Source organism: Arthrobotrys flagrans (genome assembly GCF_004000055.1).
Source record: "Arthrobotrys flagrans strain CBS H-5679 chromosome Unknown unitig_1, whole genome shotgun sequence".
NCBI lineage: Eukaryota > Fungi > Ascomycota > Orbiliomycetes > Orbiliales > Orbiliaceae > Arthrobotrys > Arthrobotrys flagrans.
The window spans coordinates 5,775,239-5,788,399 of record NW_027137556.1 but is presented as its reverse complement, the minus strand read 5'-3'; the positions used below and the strand labels follow the sequence as shown (position 1 = coordinate 5,788,399).

At 46.3% G+C, this 13,161-nt stretch overlaps 3 protein-coding genes across 3 annotated transcripts; 1 reads left to right on the top strand and 2 right to left on the bottom strand.

The window, feature by feature from the left end:
- Positions 1-547: 547 nt before the first annotated feature.
- Positions 548-4,333, bottom strand: DFL_009711 (uncharacterized protein; the record flags this gene model as incomplete). The annotated part of the gene is made up of 8 exons (XM_067639641.1): positions 548-730; positions 803-1,680; positions 1,736-2,046; positions 2,101-2,369; positions 2,423-3,359; positions 3,413-3,614; positions 3,679-3,852; positions 3,922-4,333. 8 exons carry the CDS (start codon positions 4,331-4,333, stop codon positions 548-550), a joined length of 3,366 nt encoding a protein of 1,121 aa, XP_067487408.1.
- Positions 4,334-6,347: 2,014 nt separating this feature from the next.
- On the top strand, positions 6,348-7,076 carry DFL_009710 (uncharacterized protein; the record flags this gene model as incomplete). The annotated part of the gene is made up of 1 exon (XM_067639640.1): positions 6,348-7,076. The coding sequence occupies one exon, from the start codon at positions 6,348-6,350 to the stop codon at positions 7,074-7,076; it is 729 nt and encodes a 242-aa protein (XP_067487407.1).
- A 517-nt stretch (positions 7,077-7,593) lies between these two features.
- DFL_009709 (uncharacterized protein) lies at positions 7,594-9,288 on the bottom strand (the record flags this gene model as incomplete). The annotated part of the gene is made up of 5 exons (XM_067639638.1): positions 7,594-7,965; positions 8,031-8,198; positions 8,267-8,442; positions 8,515-8,705; positions 8,780-9,288. The coding sequence occupies 5 exons, from the start codon at positions 9,286-9,288 to the stop codon at positions 7,594-7,596; spliced, it is 1,416 nt and encodes a 471-aa protein (XP_067487406.1).
- Positions 9,289-13,161: the final 3,873 nt, after the last annotated feature.

Genomic DNA, 13,161 nt, shown 5'->3' with positions numbered 1-13,161 from the left:
GGGACTTTTGCATTGAGGGGGCATGCGCATCGATTATTGCATACTTTGTGGGAACTATAGGGTCTGTGGGATTTAGATAAATCGGAAAGCCTAGCCAAGTAGCTTCAGCTATAGTTATCCTAATGAATGCATTTTCGAATTTCTAACCTTTTCTTTGGTGGTCTATTCAATACTAGGAGAAATTCATATCATTTCATTCCTTCGTTAGGTTTGATATAGGTTCTAGAGCGACCACTTCACTCTCTGATACTAGAATACAGTGATGACTGAATCAACCCCAGCCATGGTCGCTATATGGTAAGAACATATATATACATGCCTGCTAACCGACATACACAAAAGATTATGGTTTGCCCATGGCTAAGAAAGAAAAGAGAAAAAAAGGAGGTAAAAGTGATTGCTAAAAAGCCAAAGGGGAGGTCGATAACATCATCCACAAGAGCCATACGTAAAAGAAGAAACCATATATGATACACTACAGCTCCCATATCCCACACGCCCAGACCTTCCCGGGTCCCCCGCCATCCATCGATACATGTGAAAATCTTTAATTCTCCCACATCAACTCACTCAGCTGAATTAAATGATCATTCAAGCCTCGTCTCGCCGCCACGGTCGATTCTCGTCTATTTCCCGTCTTGAAGGTCTCCGAATACCATAGCGTAACCAAATCCTTCATTTCGTCGTATGTATAAGGCAAAGTCTTGTCTTTCGCTCTCTGGAGGACATCCTATCAATTAAAGAAAAACGAGTTAGCATCCCTTCACAAATACGGTATCGTGTAGAAGATGTTATAGCTTACCTCCGGTCCCGTATTGAACAGTTTCCAGAAATCATCGCTTCTCTTCAATGCAACGACTTGCTTATTCTGCTCGTCTCTTCCATCACCCACAACTCCATCTTCCAACACCAAATTCCTCAAATTCTGTTGCAAGACCAAGATGTTCAACAACATTTTATCCACACCCTTACGGTTCATTTGCTTGATCTTCCCACAGCTTCTGATAAGTAAGTGGTCAAGGTATACACCCAACCCAGCTTTAATAAACCTCTGCTCCTCGAATCTGAGCAAGCTGGTTACGTCCTGGTCGAACCATACAAGCTCGGTATTCAATGTCAGGATCGGAGGATCCGCTTCGGGAGCTTCATTCTCCAATACCCATGAAGTCTTCTCAACAGCGAGATCGATATAATGCGCCGCATGAGTTCTAGCCTCAGCTCTCAGCGTGAACAAGATAGTATTCGTCAACTCCGAATAAGTGTTCACAACCCCATCGAATGCTTCCGCCAAATCTTTTGTAAGGGGTAAGAAGACAGGAGAAGCCGAGTCCCTCGCAAGTTGGGAGTTGAGATTATTCCACCGTCGATTCCGAGTTCCTTCATCCTTGCTGGGGTCTTCGATGTCGGTGACTTGACGGAGTTTCTTCAATTTGCGAGAGAACCAGTCCATACTGTTGTAGAGAATACAGAGGGTGTAGATTGTTTTACGGTCAGATATGATGTCTTCGAAGCTGACGCCTTCTGCGCCCTTAAGCTTAGAGTAGATGAGGGTTTCTTTGTAAAGGAAATCGTGGAAAGCGGTAGGATCCGCCCACATTTCACGCATCGTTGATTCTAATTCTCCAGGAAGAACCCAAAGAGCGCTCTTTTTGAGAGTGTTCGGATCCTTCTGGACAAGTGCTATTGGCAAAGTCAGTATAATCGGGGGTGGCTCCGAATTTGGAAGTCAACTTACTTCTGAAGAACGCATGGCACTTTTCATAGTAATCCGTGAGCAAGTCCACAATCAACTGACTGAACGACTGATCGTGCGGTAAACTATCCAGCATACGGCAAATCGCTGTAATAAGACTCAAGAACCCTGAAGTTCCCTTCATGACCGGGCGCTGCGCAACATTCTTCCACTGCGTGTCTTGCCGGAAAGCATCGAGTTCTCCTGTTGTTTGCGCAGCGAGCTCACGTAGCGTATCCTCAAGTTGTGGTAGGAAGACGTTGACCAGGAAGTCATCGAGGAAGGATGTGAAAGTACTAGGAGCAACACCCAATCTGCGTGGCCATTAGCACACCGTAAACGTGATATATTATTCGATGAGATCTTACCCCGGGGGAATGATATCCTTGACATTTTTCAAGAACTGCAGCGAGGGCGAAAGCAAGTGGCCCATATTAAAAACCGTCGATTCGACGAGCAGCTTCCTGCCCGTAGCCGACCCATCGCTGATCTGTGTTTCCTCGGCCTCTCTAATGACAGGAACAGCAGAGTCTTGCACAAGTCCGGGTACGTTTGCCTTGAGGATGGCCTCTAAATCGTCTTGATTCGACTTGATCACTGCGTCTGAGTTTTCAGGTCCGCCAAATTTGAACATCCGCTACGCAAAGTTAGTACTCGCTCTGGATCTTGTAGAAATAGACTAGGACCTACCCTCTTCTTCTGGGTGGCCGAGTTGGCAGCCAGGATACTATTGACGGAATTCTGTGCCGCCTTGGGGGCATTCGAATTTGAGGCTCTGCTCTCATTCGCTGTGATATAGTCATGCAATAGTGACCTCGTTTCACTCTGCAACAACTTCCAGATTTCCATGAATCCACCAGAAAGCGTCGTCGTGTTATCCTTGGACCAGTCACGCTTGCTGATAGCCTTCACGACATCATGTACAACCCTGTGGCCCTCCAAAATCGCCTCAAACTTTGAGAACAGTGTGTATAGCAAATCGTTAAGAACCTCGACCCGCTCATCTTTTTCCGATAATACGGCATCGATAGCCTTGCCGTCTTTGAGATTCGATAATCCTCGGAAGGACGCAGGATGTCGCGAGTCCACCTCAAGGTTAGTCTTTTCAACAACTTTGTTCAGTTCCACTGGCAGCCTCTGAGAAATCTGTTCTAGCGCCGCAGGGAGCCGCCCAAGTTTGTGAAGAGATTCGATGAGCAAACGAATGTAATGCAAACTCTCGGCCTCGATATTCTTCGAAGCATCTTCCACCATCTCTTTTGTAAGATCCTCGGTTTCCAAGAATATATCGAGTGCCCGCTTTATAACTGTCGCTTGTGGAATAACGCCGCCTCCTAGCAGTTGGTCCGAGGTCTTATTGTCCTTCTGATTCGAGTATGACTTCCATCTGCCGTCACAGTATGGCGATTTCAGATAGAGATGCGAATGTAGTTCCTCGACCAGAATTTCAGCCAGTGAGGTTTCCTGGTTTAACAGACCCCGTCTAAGGTCTTGCAGCGCCCCTATGCCCTTCAAGTCCGGCTTATTGCTGTTCTTCAAACCCTCCATAAGAATATCGACAGCTGTCAGGAAGCGTTTTTCGCCCATTCTTAAATCAAGTTTCTCGGGGACATCGCGGAGGTGTTCACTATGCGCAGGATCGTTAGCTTTGTTTTGCCCCAAATGGCCCGCCGAACGTACATTTGCGATAGCGTCTGGAGCATGCTTTCATAGATCTGACTTTCCACTGCCAAATTCTTGACTTCAGGCTTCTCGGATGTTAAGTCTTTCTTAGCACTCGAGACTCGCTGTTTTAGATCTTGTACTTTGGCCGCCGATGTGCCTATGTGTCGCATGATGCTATGGTATGTACCGATCGAGCTATTGAATCCCTGATGGTATTCTAGACGAGCAGTATCATCAGTAATCCCAGTCGCATGGGCTGTATTAGGGGTCGAGGATCCTACCATTGACAACGGCCTGCAAGGCACCTTCAAGGTTCTTCTTAATGACTCTAAAGTCGCGAAGCCGATTGGCTTTACCCAGAGAACTCGGGTCATTGAGCTGCAGAGCGATCTGTACCGGTATGCATTCATCTTTAGTCATGAAGTCCCAATCTCGTCGTATTGTTTCTAGGACATCTGATCGCCCAAAAATTAGTATCTCTCCCCGTTTTAAATCCCAGGTTCTATGGAATCGCCATATCGTACCAGCTAATCCAGCTAACCTGGCAACCCCCTCTGCCGACCCATTCGCATCCTGATAAGCCGGTTCTCCCCTCCTTCTCGACTTTGATCTGTCTTTAGGAGTTTCCGAAGGCCTTCGTCCCGTATTACTAACATTCGCATATTCGTATCCCCTCCCACCGCTACTGCTACCGCCTTGTCCACTCAAACTGCCATACCCCCTAGGTGTCAACGGTGGCTCCAGTTGGCCATCTCCATACGGTCCTCTCCGAGTAGTATCAATCCTAGGACCATCATATCCAGCGGGAGGAGGGGGCTGTCTTCTAGGACCTGTGGGGTAAGCTGCACCATTTGGAGCAGGGGGACCGCCTCTTTGGTAAGGGTCACGGCCGCGACGGGGGTCCCGTTCCGGGAGACCGTTTTGTAGGGTTGCCATTCCCGGTGGAACGGGGTGGGGATTGATGTCCTTTTTTACCCCGGGTATTTTGTGGTTCCTTTGGTTTCGGCTGGGGGAAAGCGTTTAGGGGAAGCTTAGCTTGGAATACGTGGTTGGTTTGAATACGAGAACGTAATCGATGTCGGCGACAGAGGGTATCGGTCTGTTGGGAGTGGTCTCGAGGTAATGTAATGGTAGAGAATGGTGACAAAGCGGAGGGTCGATGAGGGACGGAGATAGTCGATTGATTGAAGATAGTCCAGACGCTTTTGGACGGACGGACAGATCGGTGGCTGCTCAGTCGCCAGTTGAAGGGGAGCTTTCCATTGGGCTGAGCCACACTTTGAGCTGCGACGGGTGCTGTGGCTAGTGACCACACGCAACACTTCTCTTCCTCCTGTCTTCTCTTAAACTTCTCTGCTTCTCATAAGACTTGATATCAAGGCGTTGATATCTGATATATTTATGTGTCTCAGGAAGCAGCAATTGCAGTGACATTCGGGCAGGTAAAGCCAAGTCAAAAATGAAAGTATCTAATCGAGATCTAGACCTCGGTTCCATCTTCGCCCGGGTCCATCTTCGCGAGCTCTATCCTATTTCAGCCCTATGATCCCGGATCCAATCGGCGACATCACAACATCGCTCCTCCTGATATAAACACTCTATCTTAATATCTTATCCAACATCTAGAACGACAATCGCAAATTAAAATAAATAAAAATGGCCAACGACATATTCGCCAAAACAATCATATCCAAAGGCACCCCCTTCTCGCGAAAAGTATGGGGTGCAATACTTATACTATTTCTCCTCCTCTGGGTATCTCTCTGCGTTATTGGGGCTATATTCGATCGTTTCCATCGGGAGCGGAAACAAATGAGGGGACGGCCTTCGATGTTTACTTCTCGCTCATATTCCCACGGCTTTGGTCCGTCAACGGCTCGTAGCTCCTATTCCGAGTCAAGCGATTCAGAGGAGGATTTTGAGAAGGCGGCAAAGGATCCTGGAAGGAAGAAGAAAGGGAAGAAAGTGCGTTTTACGCTACGGGAGTGTCCGGGGAATAAACAGCAGCCGGCATGAACCCAGTCAGCAAGTCGCATTTGGCTGGTTTTCACAGTATCCCGGGATCCCTCGATATCGATATCTCAACCAAACCTAGCGCTATAGCCATCAAGCTCAAATACCAGCACTGGTAAACTCACAAAGTACTATCGATCGATCGGGACTCGCCGCACCTCTTCCTCATTCGATGGGGATAATGAAGACTCCAGGTTTCAGATAAATGTGTCATAAAAAGATATCACCAGCATGACACAGGTGCCGCATGCATTTCGAGCGGACGCAATACAGCCTCGAGATCTCCCCTTCAACATTCCACTCCAAAATTTGGCATCCTGCGTTTGAAGCCTAAAATAAAATCGTCGGCCATACTCTGAGCATAGCAGCAATCGTCACAATCTAGAAACTAAATTATGTCGAGAACGCGAGTGAACTGGGAATATCGATACAAACGTTCATAGAAATATCCAAACCACCCCCACAAACAATTTTAATATCAAATCAAATAAAAAAACATTTGACTCCAAAGTAATTAAGAACCGCCTTACCAAGAAACAAAACACTTCAAACGATCCCGTCTCACAAAAGTGCCCTTTCCTTCACTCGCCTTGACATCATTCAAACTGTTTCGCCCCGCGGCCGCGCCGGCGCCGTGGTGTCGTAGGTTACGACTCATACCTCCAGTCAGCCTGCGCAGCCTTACTAATATCGATCGAGTCACAACCTCGTATTAATCATTCTTGATTCAGGGCGAAACACAACGGACAACCAAAAAATTGTAAATATAAGAACGACAAAGAAGTACCCTTCTCTGAATTAAAATAAACCAAGATACCCATGTTTACCGTATTTACTTAAGATACCCTTAAAAAAAAAAAAGATACTTCACTTCGGTCTCCTTAACTTTTACCAATATAATTTTTAATTTTTAATCTACGTAATCCGCGCCGCCGAGATGGGCATCAAAGGCAAGCGAAAACAGCAGCGCCGCCAACAACAACAACAAATGCAACTCCAAGAAACCGCAGACCTCGACCTCTCGAGCGCAGAATCTTCAACTTCAACGTCTTCCTCTTCAACCTCAGTCTCAACCCCAACTTCAGACCCCGAAATGTCTACAATCCGCTCCCTCCTCCTCTGCTCAATAGGCAACCCGGGAACCCTCCTGACGACCCGCCATTCGGCAGCGCACATCCTCCTCCCGCATCTAACCACAACCCCCCTCTCCCAATCCCGACCCCATGGCGGCCCAACAGCCTCAGGTCCATCGGGTTCAACTTACACCACCCAAATCTTCCAATCAACATCCTACATGAACGTCTCCGGTGCCGCAGTCTCGAAGGCATGGAAAATATTTAAATCCTCTCCATCGAATCCCAACCCGACATTAATCATCCTTCACGATGAATTGGAAAAACCTGTGGGGAAGGTTAAATATAAAAAGGATGGGTCTGCGGGTGGGCATAATGGGTTGAGTTCTATACGCGATAGTCTGGCGGGACAGAAAACTACCACGCATAAAATTGGGTTGGGGATAGGGAGGCCGGAGAGTAGAGATAAAAACGCGGTAGCGGATTATGTGCTCGGGAGGATGCCGAGCAGGGATAAGGATCTTATGATCGAAGAGGCTCTTCCCGTCGTTTTACAAATCATTGAGGATATCGGAACTGGGAAGTTGAAGTAAAAGTTTCCTTTCTTTCTTTTTTTATATAGAAAAGTGGTGTATTGTATGGCTTTGTCAAAAGTATTTTGGGTTGTTCGGGATAGATGTGAAAAAGGGCAGGCGTTCCGGAGTTTTTTGATACCCTGATAGATTTAGATAACAAGAAGTATTTCGTTTCTTCTATCTTTCCCATACCCTGTATTACTAGAATAGACTTTTAATATAAACCTCTACTTTCACAAAATTTTAACTGTTCAAGCAAAACAAGAGTTGTAAGGTGGGTAATTCTTTGTAGTCCATCCAGGTAATTACCATTAGACGCTCTATACTCCCCAAGCAAAAAGAAGAAGCAATGCACAAGTACCATCCAATAGAATACAATCCAACGATAAGCCACAAATTTGGCAAAAGAAAGCCCGCCAAAACAGCAAGACGTCTTATCATGAGCCATAAACCCATCGTAGCGTTAACGGCCCAATCTATATCCACCCCCTCCCCTTCCCTCCAGTAAAGCAAGGTAATCAATTACATAACCACATCACGCCCTCCCCTCTTTCAACGGCGGACTCCCCTCCCCAACTCTCGTCAACGCACTCTCCAACCTCTCCTCGTCATCGCTAATCAATCCTTCCAATTCATACTCCTCTCCATCCCTCCTAGTCTCAATGGGTGCCAACTCCGGCCTTCTTCTGCCCGTATTACCACTCCTAACTCCGATCGATCCTGTTTCCTTCTTCTCTGTCGTATTCGTGGAGTATATGTGTATCAAAATCTGGACGAAAAGGTATAACAAAAATGCGAGCGAGTAGAGTACCAGCAAGTACGAAACGTGATCGACGCCTGAGTCGAAGAGTAGTTGCAGTTGTTCCTCGTTTGCGCCCATGAAGAGGAAGCCGGAGGCGATAAGCAACTATTCAATCCCTGTTAGCCAAAAAAAAACCATCTCCGTTGGAACTTGAAGAGGGGAATTCGTACGTAAGGCGGCAAATGTTGAAACGTCGACGGCTCCCCATTCGGCCGGGACGTCCGATCCTTCAATACGAACGCAATCTCAATCATTCTTGAAAGCCCGGCCGCCATGAGGGTATACCCGAACACCGCGTGAACCCTTGTCGAGAACTCGAGGTGCTGGACGTGGGACGACTGTTCACTCTTATATCAGCTTCCAAATCCCATCTATGTCTACCCTCCCATGTATTCCAGGGACGTACCATGGCCCAACCGGTCAAAAAGATCACAATGGCAGGAATAAGATTCCTTCTTGCCTCTCCATTCCTACCCCTCGAGAGCCACAGACCGAGCAAACCAGCGCACCACCAGACAATTCCCATAGAGGTATGTTGGTAATCTCCATGGCTCCACGGCTGGCCCCAGCGATGTTCCGTAACTGTCGTCCACCAAAAAGAACCCAAATCAGCAGGGCCTCCCTAGATGTTCAGGTAGAAAAAGTGAAACTCACAAGTATTCACGAACCCCCAAACCGCAATGACCAATGAATCCCAAAACTCCGGCGCCCGTCCTTGTCGTCTCAACCACGCCTGCCCGACCAGTGTCATCAAAGTCATCACAATAGCATAAGCGATAAACGACCCTCCCATAATAAAGTGCGCCAAACACTGTCCCAAATGGTGCGTATGACAGAATCCGAGCCTATATAACCCCCCAAGTAATTAGCTTCTTCAAAAAATCCAACTGAAAATATCCGAAGCGAAGAGTAAACATACGCCGTGATTCCTCCAAAGATCATCTGAACCCACGAAGCAATCGGCATAATAATCCCAACAACCTTATGAATCCGTACCACAACCCGTCTAACCCGTCCATTCCACCCACGTTCCAAATGAAGCTTTAAATAAATCCCCATCCCGACTTGAGACACAACGCCCAGTCCCAGAAAAGGAGCATAGACACTATGTATGTTCCCATCTTCAAACTGTCTACCGTCGTGTCCGTGGCCTAAAAACCATCCCATGATAGCAATACATGTCGCACTGATTTGTACGGGAACGTGAAACCGGTTTCGAGTGAGACCTAATACCATTCCTAGCGGGTAGAGGATGCCGAAGGCGAGGATCATGGAAAGGATGTGCAGCCATAGGATTGCATCGATCGGTTCGTAGGAGATGTAGTCGCCATCCTTGATCCTTTCGTCGCCTTTGTGATCGTGAGCGCGGGAGAGCGGGAGTGAGGCTATCAGTGCCAGAAAAGTCACAGATGGGTGTATGCGACCCATTTTTTGAGGATGGAAAGATTCCGAAGACTGCCGATGACGAGTACCGGCTGAGGTTTTTTGGAGATGTGGTTAGAGCTGAAGATTTTGAGGGTAATGAATCACCCCACGGACAGTCGAGTGAACGAGCGTCGCAGGGGGCTCCCACAGAGCTAGCTAAACTGCCTCCCCACGAAATATATATGTACAGGGTAAGTTACAAGAAGAGATGGAAAGGAAGAAGGAAAGAAAGCAAAACTAAGCATCCGCTGAATAAAAGAACCAAAGAGAATAAAGAGTGTGGAGAAATGTAACTCCGGAATGAACGCAATGCAAATGCTTAAACTGAAACCCGGCTGTTCTGAATGGTTGTCGCTGACTGTGCCAAGCCCAAACCCGCTGGATCCGAAGACTAAATTGACCCCCAAACATGCGACAGCTGCTAACTGACATATTGCTTTTCTTCCTCGACATGGCAACTCTTGGAGGACACCGGGGCAAATTTGCTAGTTCGCCTGAGAACTATCACGGGTTAGTCATTTTATGGAGTCGCTCAGCCTTTCTTATACTAGTCTGGTTTCTTAAACCTGAATGGAATTTCCTTTCTTAGTAGCTGCCGTAATCAGCAGGAGATAATTTGCAACAGTAACAACACTGTATCGACAAAATCTACAGCTAATTGAGATAGATATCAATATCATTATTATGCTACAAAATAAATTCATAAGCATTAACTATTCTAATATAAAAGCATTCCATAATGCGAGGGGAAAAACATAGATATCTAATTGTTCGTCGTACTGAATTCCGAAATTCTTCGACTCTGGCGAGAGCTATAGTATATCTAGATCACCAGACCATATTCGGGCTATTTATAGGTAGACCTTTTAAGAAGTCACAAGCATAAAGTGTACTCCTTTACGTCCTGTCTCTATAAGAAAAAACATGACAGTTTTTCTAATTCTTGTATTCCTAAATCCGGCTACCCCCTATTCGTATGCACAGGTGTTTGGAAAACCAATTTTCATCTGATGGGGTATTTGGTTTACGGGATCTCACATCATGCGTCACTCTAATAACAACCATTCTAAGCAATCTTTTCGAACTGATATATCCTAACCCTTTTCTTCCGCCTCTTTGTCAGAAGAATGACAGATTCGGGGACGTGGGAGAGAACGGAGTAGTGGATGCTCAAGAACGAAATCTAGATCGATGCGGGGTCACATTGTAATCTATATGAATCCGCGAAAGGAGGTGAATTCGCAAAGATAGCTTGCCGTAGGGAAGCATAAGGGATTGCGAACCCTTGGATAGACATCTTTTTTTCAAAAAGTAATTTGTCAATATCACTCTTTTGAATCTCTTGATCGAGGTCCCCGGCCAACTGGGTAGTAGATAGATACCGAGGTATTTAATATATATTTATCCCGTGGTGGGTATGAGGAGTTTATGAGAACGGATTTATATTATAGAGAGCTGGTATTTCAGTCGTATGTCCGAGATATATACGGGCTCTACTAGTCTAGTAAGCTTAAGCGCTTACCGACATCTGATGTAAACAAATACTAGCCAACCCTAGCCTCGTAGTATACCACGGCTAGTTTCATGCATATAATGTAGTCTCGTTACCACGTATAGATGTTGTGTGTGGAGGTACGTAAATGTTCGTTTCATAACGGCATGGCCCCATTGAACACAAGTCTCATGCCCATTTCAATTCGAAAAAAGGAGGATGTTCGTTCATAAATACACCGAAGTAAAGAGAAAAAAAAAAGGAAAAAAGTGATCCGAATCGCCAACCCCCTGCTCCCGGCTTCGACCATAAATCCTTCTATCGGGTTTTCAATGCTTTCAGGTCGGAAATATTTATGAAGGCGAGTAAGGAAAGGGAAAAAAAAGTCGGAATTATTATATGAGGGTTGTTGTTTTTTTTTCGATTGAAAGGTGTGTCTTCCGAGGGTAGGAAGGAGATGCAGGTATTGGACAGGAGGACGATGGGTAAAAGCAAAAAGACAGTCGCAATGGAGATCGTTTAGATTCCGATGCGGGTCTTTCTCCAGTGTCGGCGTTTGGCGTTATACCTGCATTTTTTCGACATTAGATCCTAAGTTCAACATGATTCAATATGGATATGATTTCCCAGTTCCCACCTGATGGTATTGCCTGTTCTTAATCTGATCCATTGTGGGATGGGTCTGTTCTGCTTCTTGGCCTTGGCCAACTTGACCTTTGTGCGGAAGGATTTCTGGCTCTGTTCACCGTCGTTATCAGCATTTTTTATCCCATCTCATTTTAAAAGTCTAATATATCGATCGATCCTGGCAAGCTCGGGAATCACTGTAAATAGAGGCTGGAGAGGGACAAAATAGAGCGGAGGTTGTTCCGTCGGCGGTGAATGTTGTCTTTCTTCCATGATTCCCAAGATATAGTTGCTTCCATCCGTCTTTCTCATCCAATCTTCGGTGTCGTGTGATTTCCTCATCTCTTCTAATTTACAGCGATTCCAAGCAGCTTTGATCGTCGAGATATTAGGGTGTCGGTACGTACTGGCATTATGAATGATGTTTTGTCGGATAATTCGAGATATGGAGATTCTTCGAATAGAGATTGATGATGGTACTGCCAGCATGAGAGCGAAGATTTCGGTGTAGTGGCAGGCTTAGCGAGGGCAACACAGGCAAACGGCAGATAGGTTTTGAGCCCTCATTCCAAATATAGTAGTTTCTAAAAAAACAAACATTTGAAGACCACGACAACACTTTTTGCGCTATAATCACGTGGCGCGGCGAGCACGGGCCGCCCGGGCCACATGAGATCTGGCCATTACATTTCAGGCGACTCGACTCCGGAAAAACGGCACCTCTTGGATTGAAAATAGGACATCTCGTATTGGCTTGTTAGGAGTCGGGCAATATCAACTACTATTATTGACTCCCAGGAGATATGAATATTTGAATACATATCGATACAGCTGAGGACGGCTGGAAATAACGGGCATTTCGAATTCCGACAAACTTTCTTCTTGTGATATCATGGTATCTCGAGATCGACATACGCCTTCAGGACTGGCTTATTTGGCTTATATGCATCAGTTAAATGGGTCGTTATGAAAAGAGAGCTGGGGAAAAAGTAATAACGGTGTCCGCGGGGTCGAAATATTCTCTTTTCCACATTCCGACAAAAAAGATCCTTATGCATAACGTTACATACATTGAATTCCCCATTTCTGATTGGAGCAAAATCTGAAAGAGTCATTCTCGCTGCCCACGGATGGCCGAGACTTTCCCCCCAAAAGCTTGTCTGGATCGGTGATCTAGCTGGTTACACGCACACGATGTCAATGATAACAATTCTCGGAGCGGTTTGAAGCTGCTCGGGGCCTAACAAACACCTTGAATCCCGTTTTGGTCGTATTTGCGGGAAGCGTGCTAGCCGGCATGGAAATTCAGCCGACCTCCGATGGCTTTGTTTGGGAGTGAACCCCTTTGTTATCTCACTAGCCGCTTTTCGACTAGATCCAAAGGCACGTTGCGACGGAAAGAGGCCCATTCAGGTGGTCACAGTTGATCGGATCTCTGAGAAGCCGATGGGATCGCATGGGTTCTCGTTAACCAAGTCAAAATGAAGTTAAGTTAGTGTCCGGGGTATAATCCACACCTGGTCGACGATGTTTTTGACATGCGCCGTGATTGGGGAGGCTCTTTAAAACCTCCTCTCTCCCGTTGCTTAATCATCCCGCAGACGTAAGCCATTTTGACTCCCCGTTTCTAATATCTGGATCCAGATAACCTCATCCCTGCTGGAAGGCATTCCATCTGGTACTTCGTCGGTGTTCTCCCCACTCTTTAATTACTAGAAGGAAGCACAAAAAGAAAAGGTTCGTCATTGGCGTTCGTC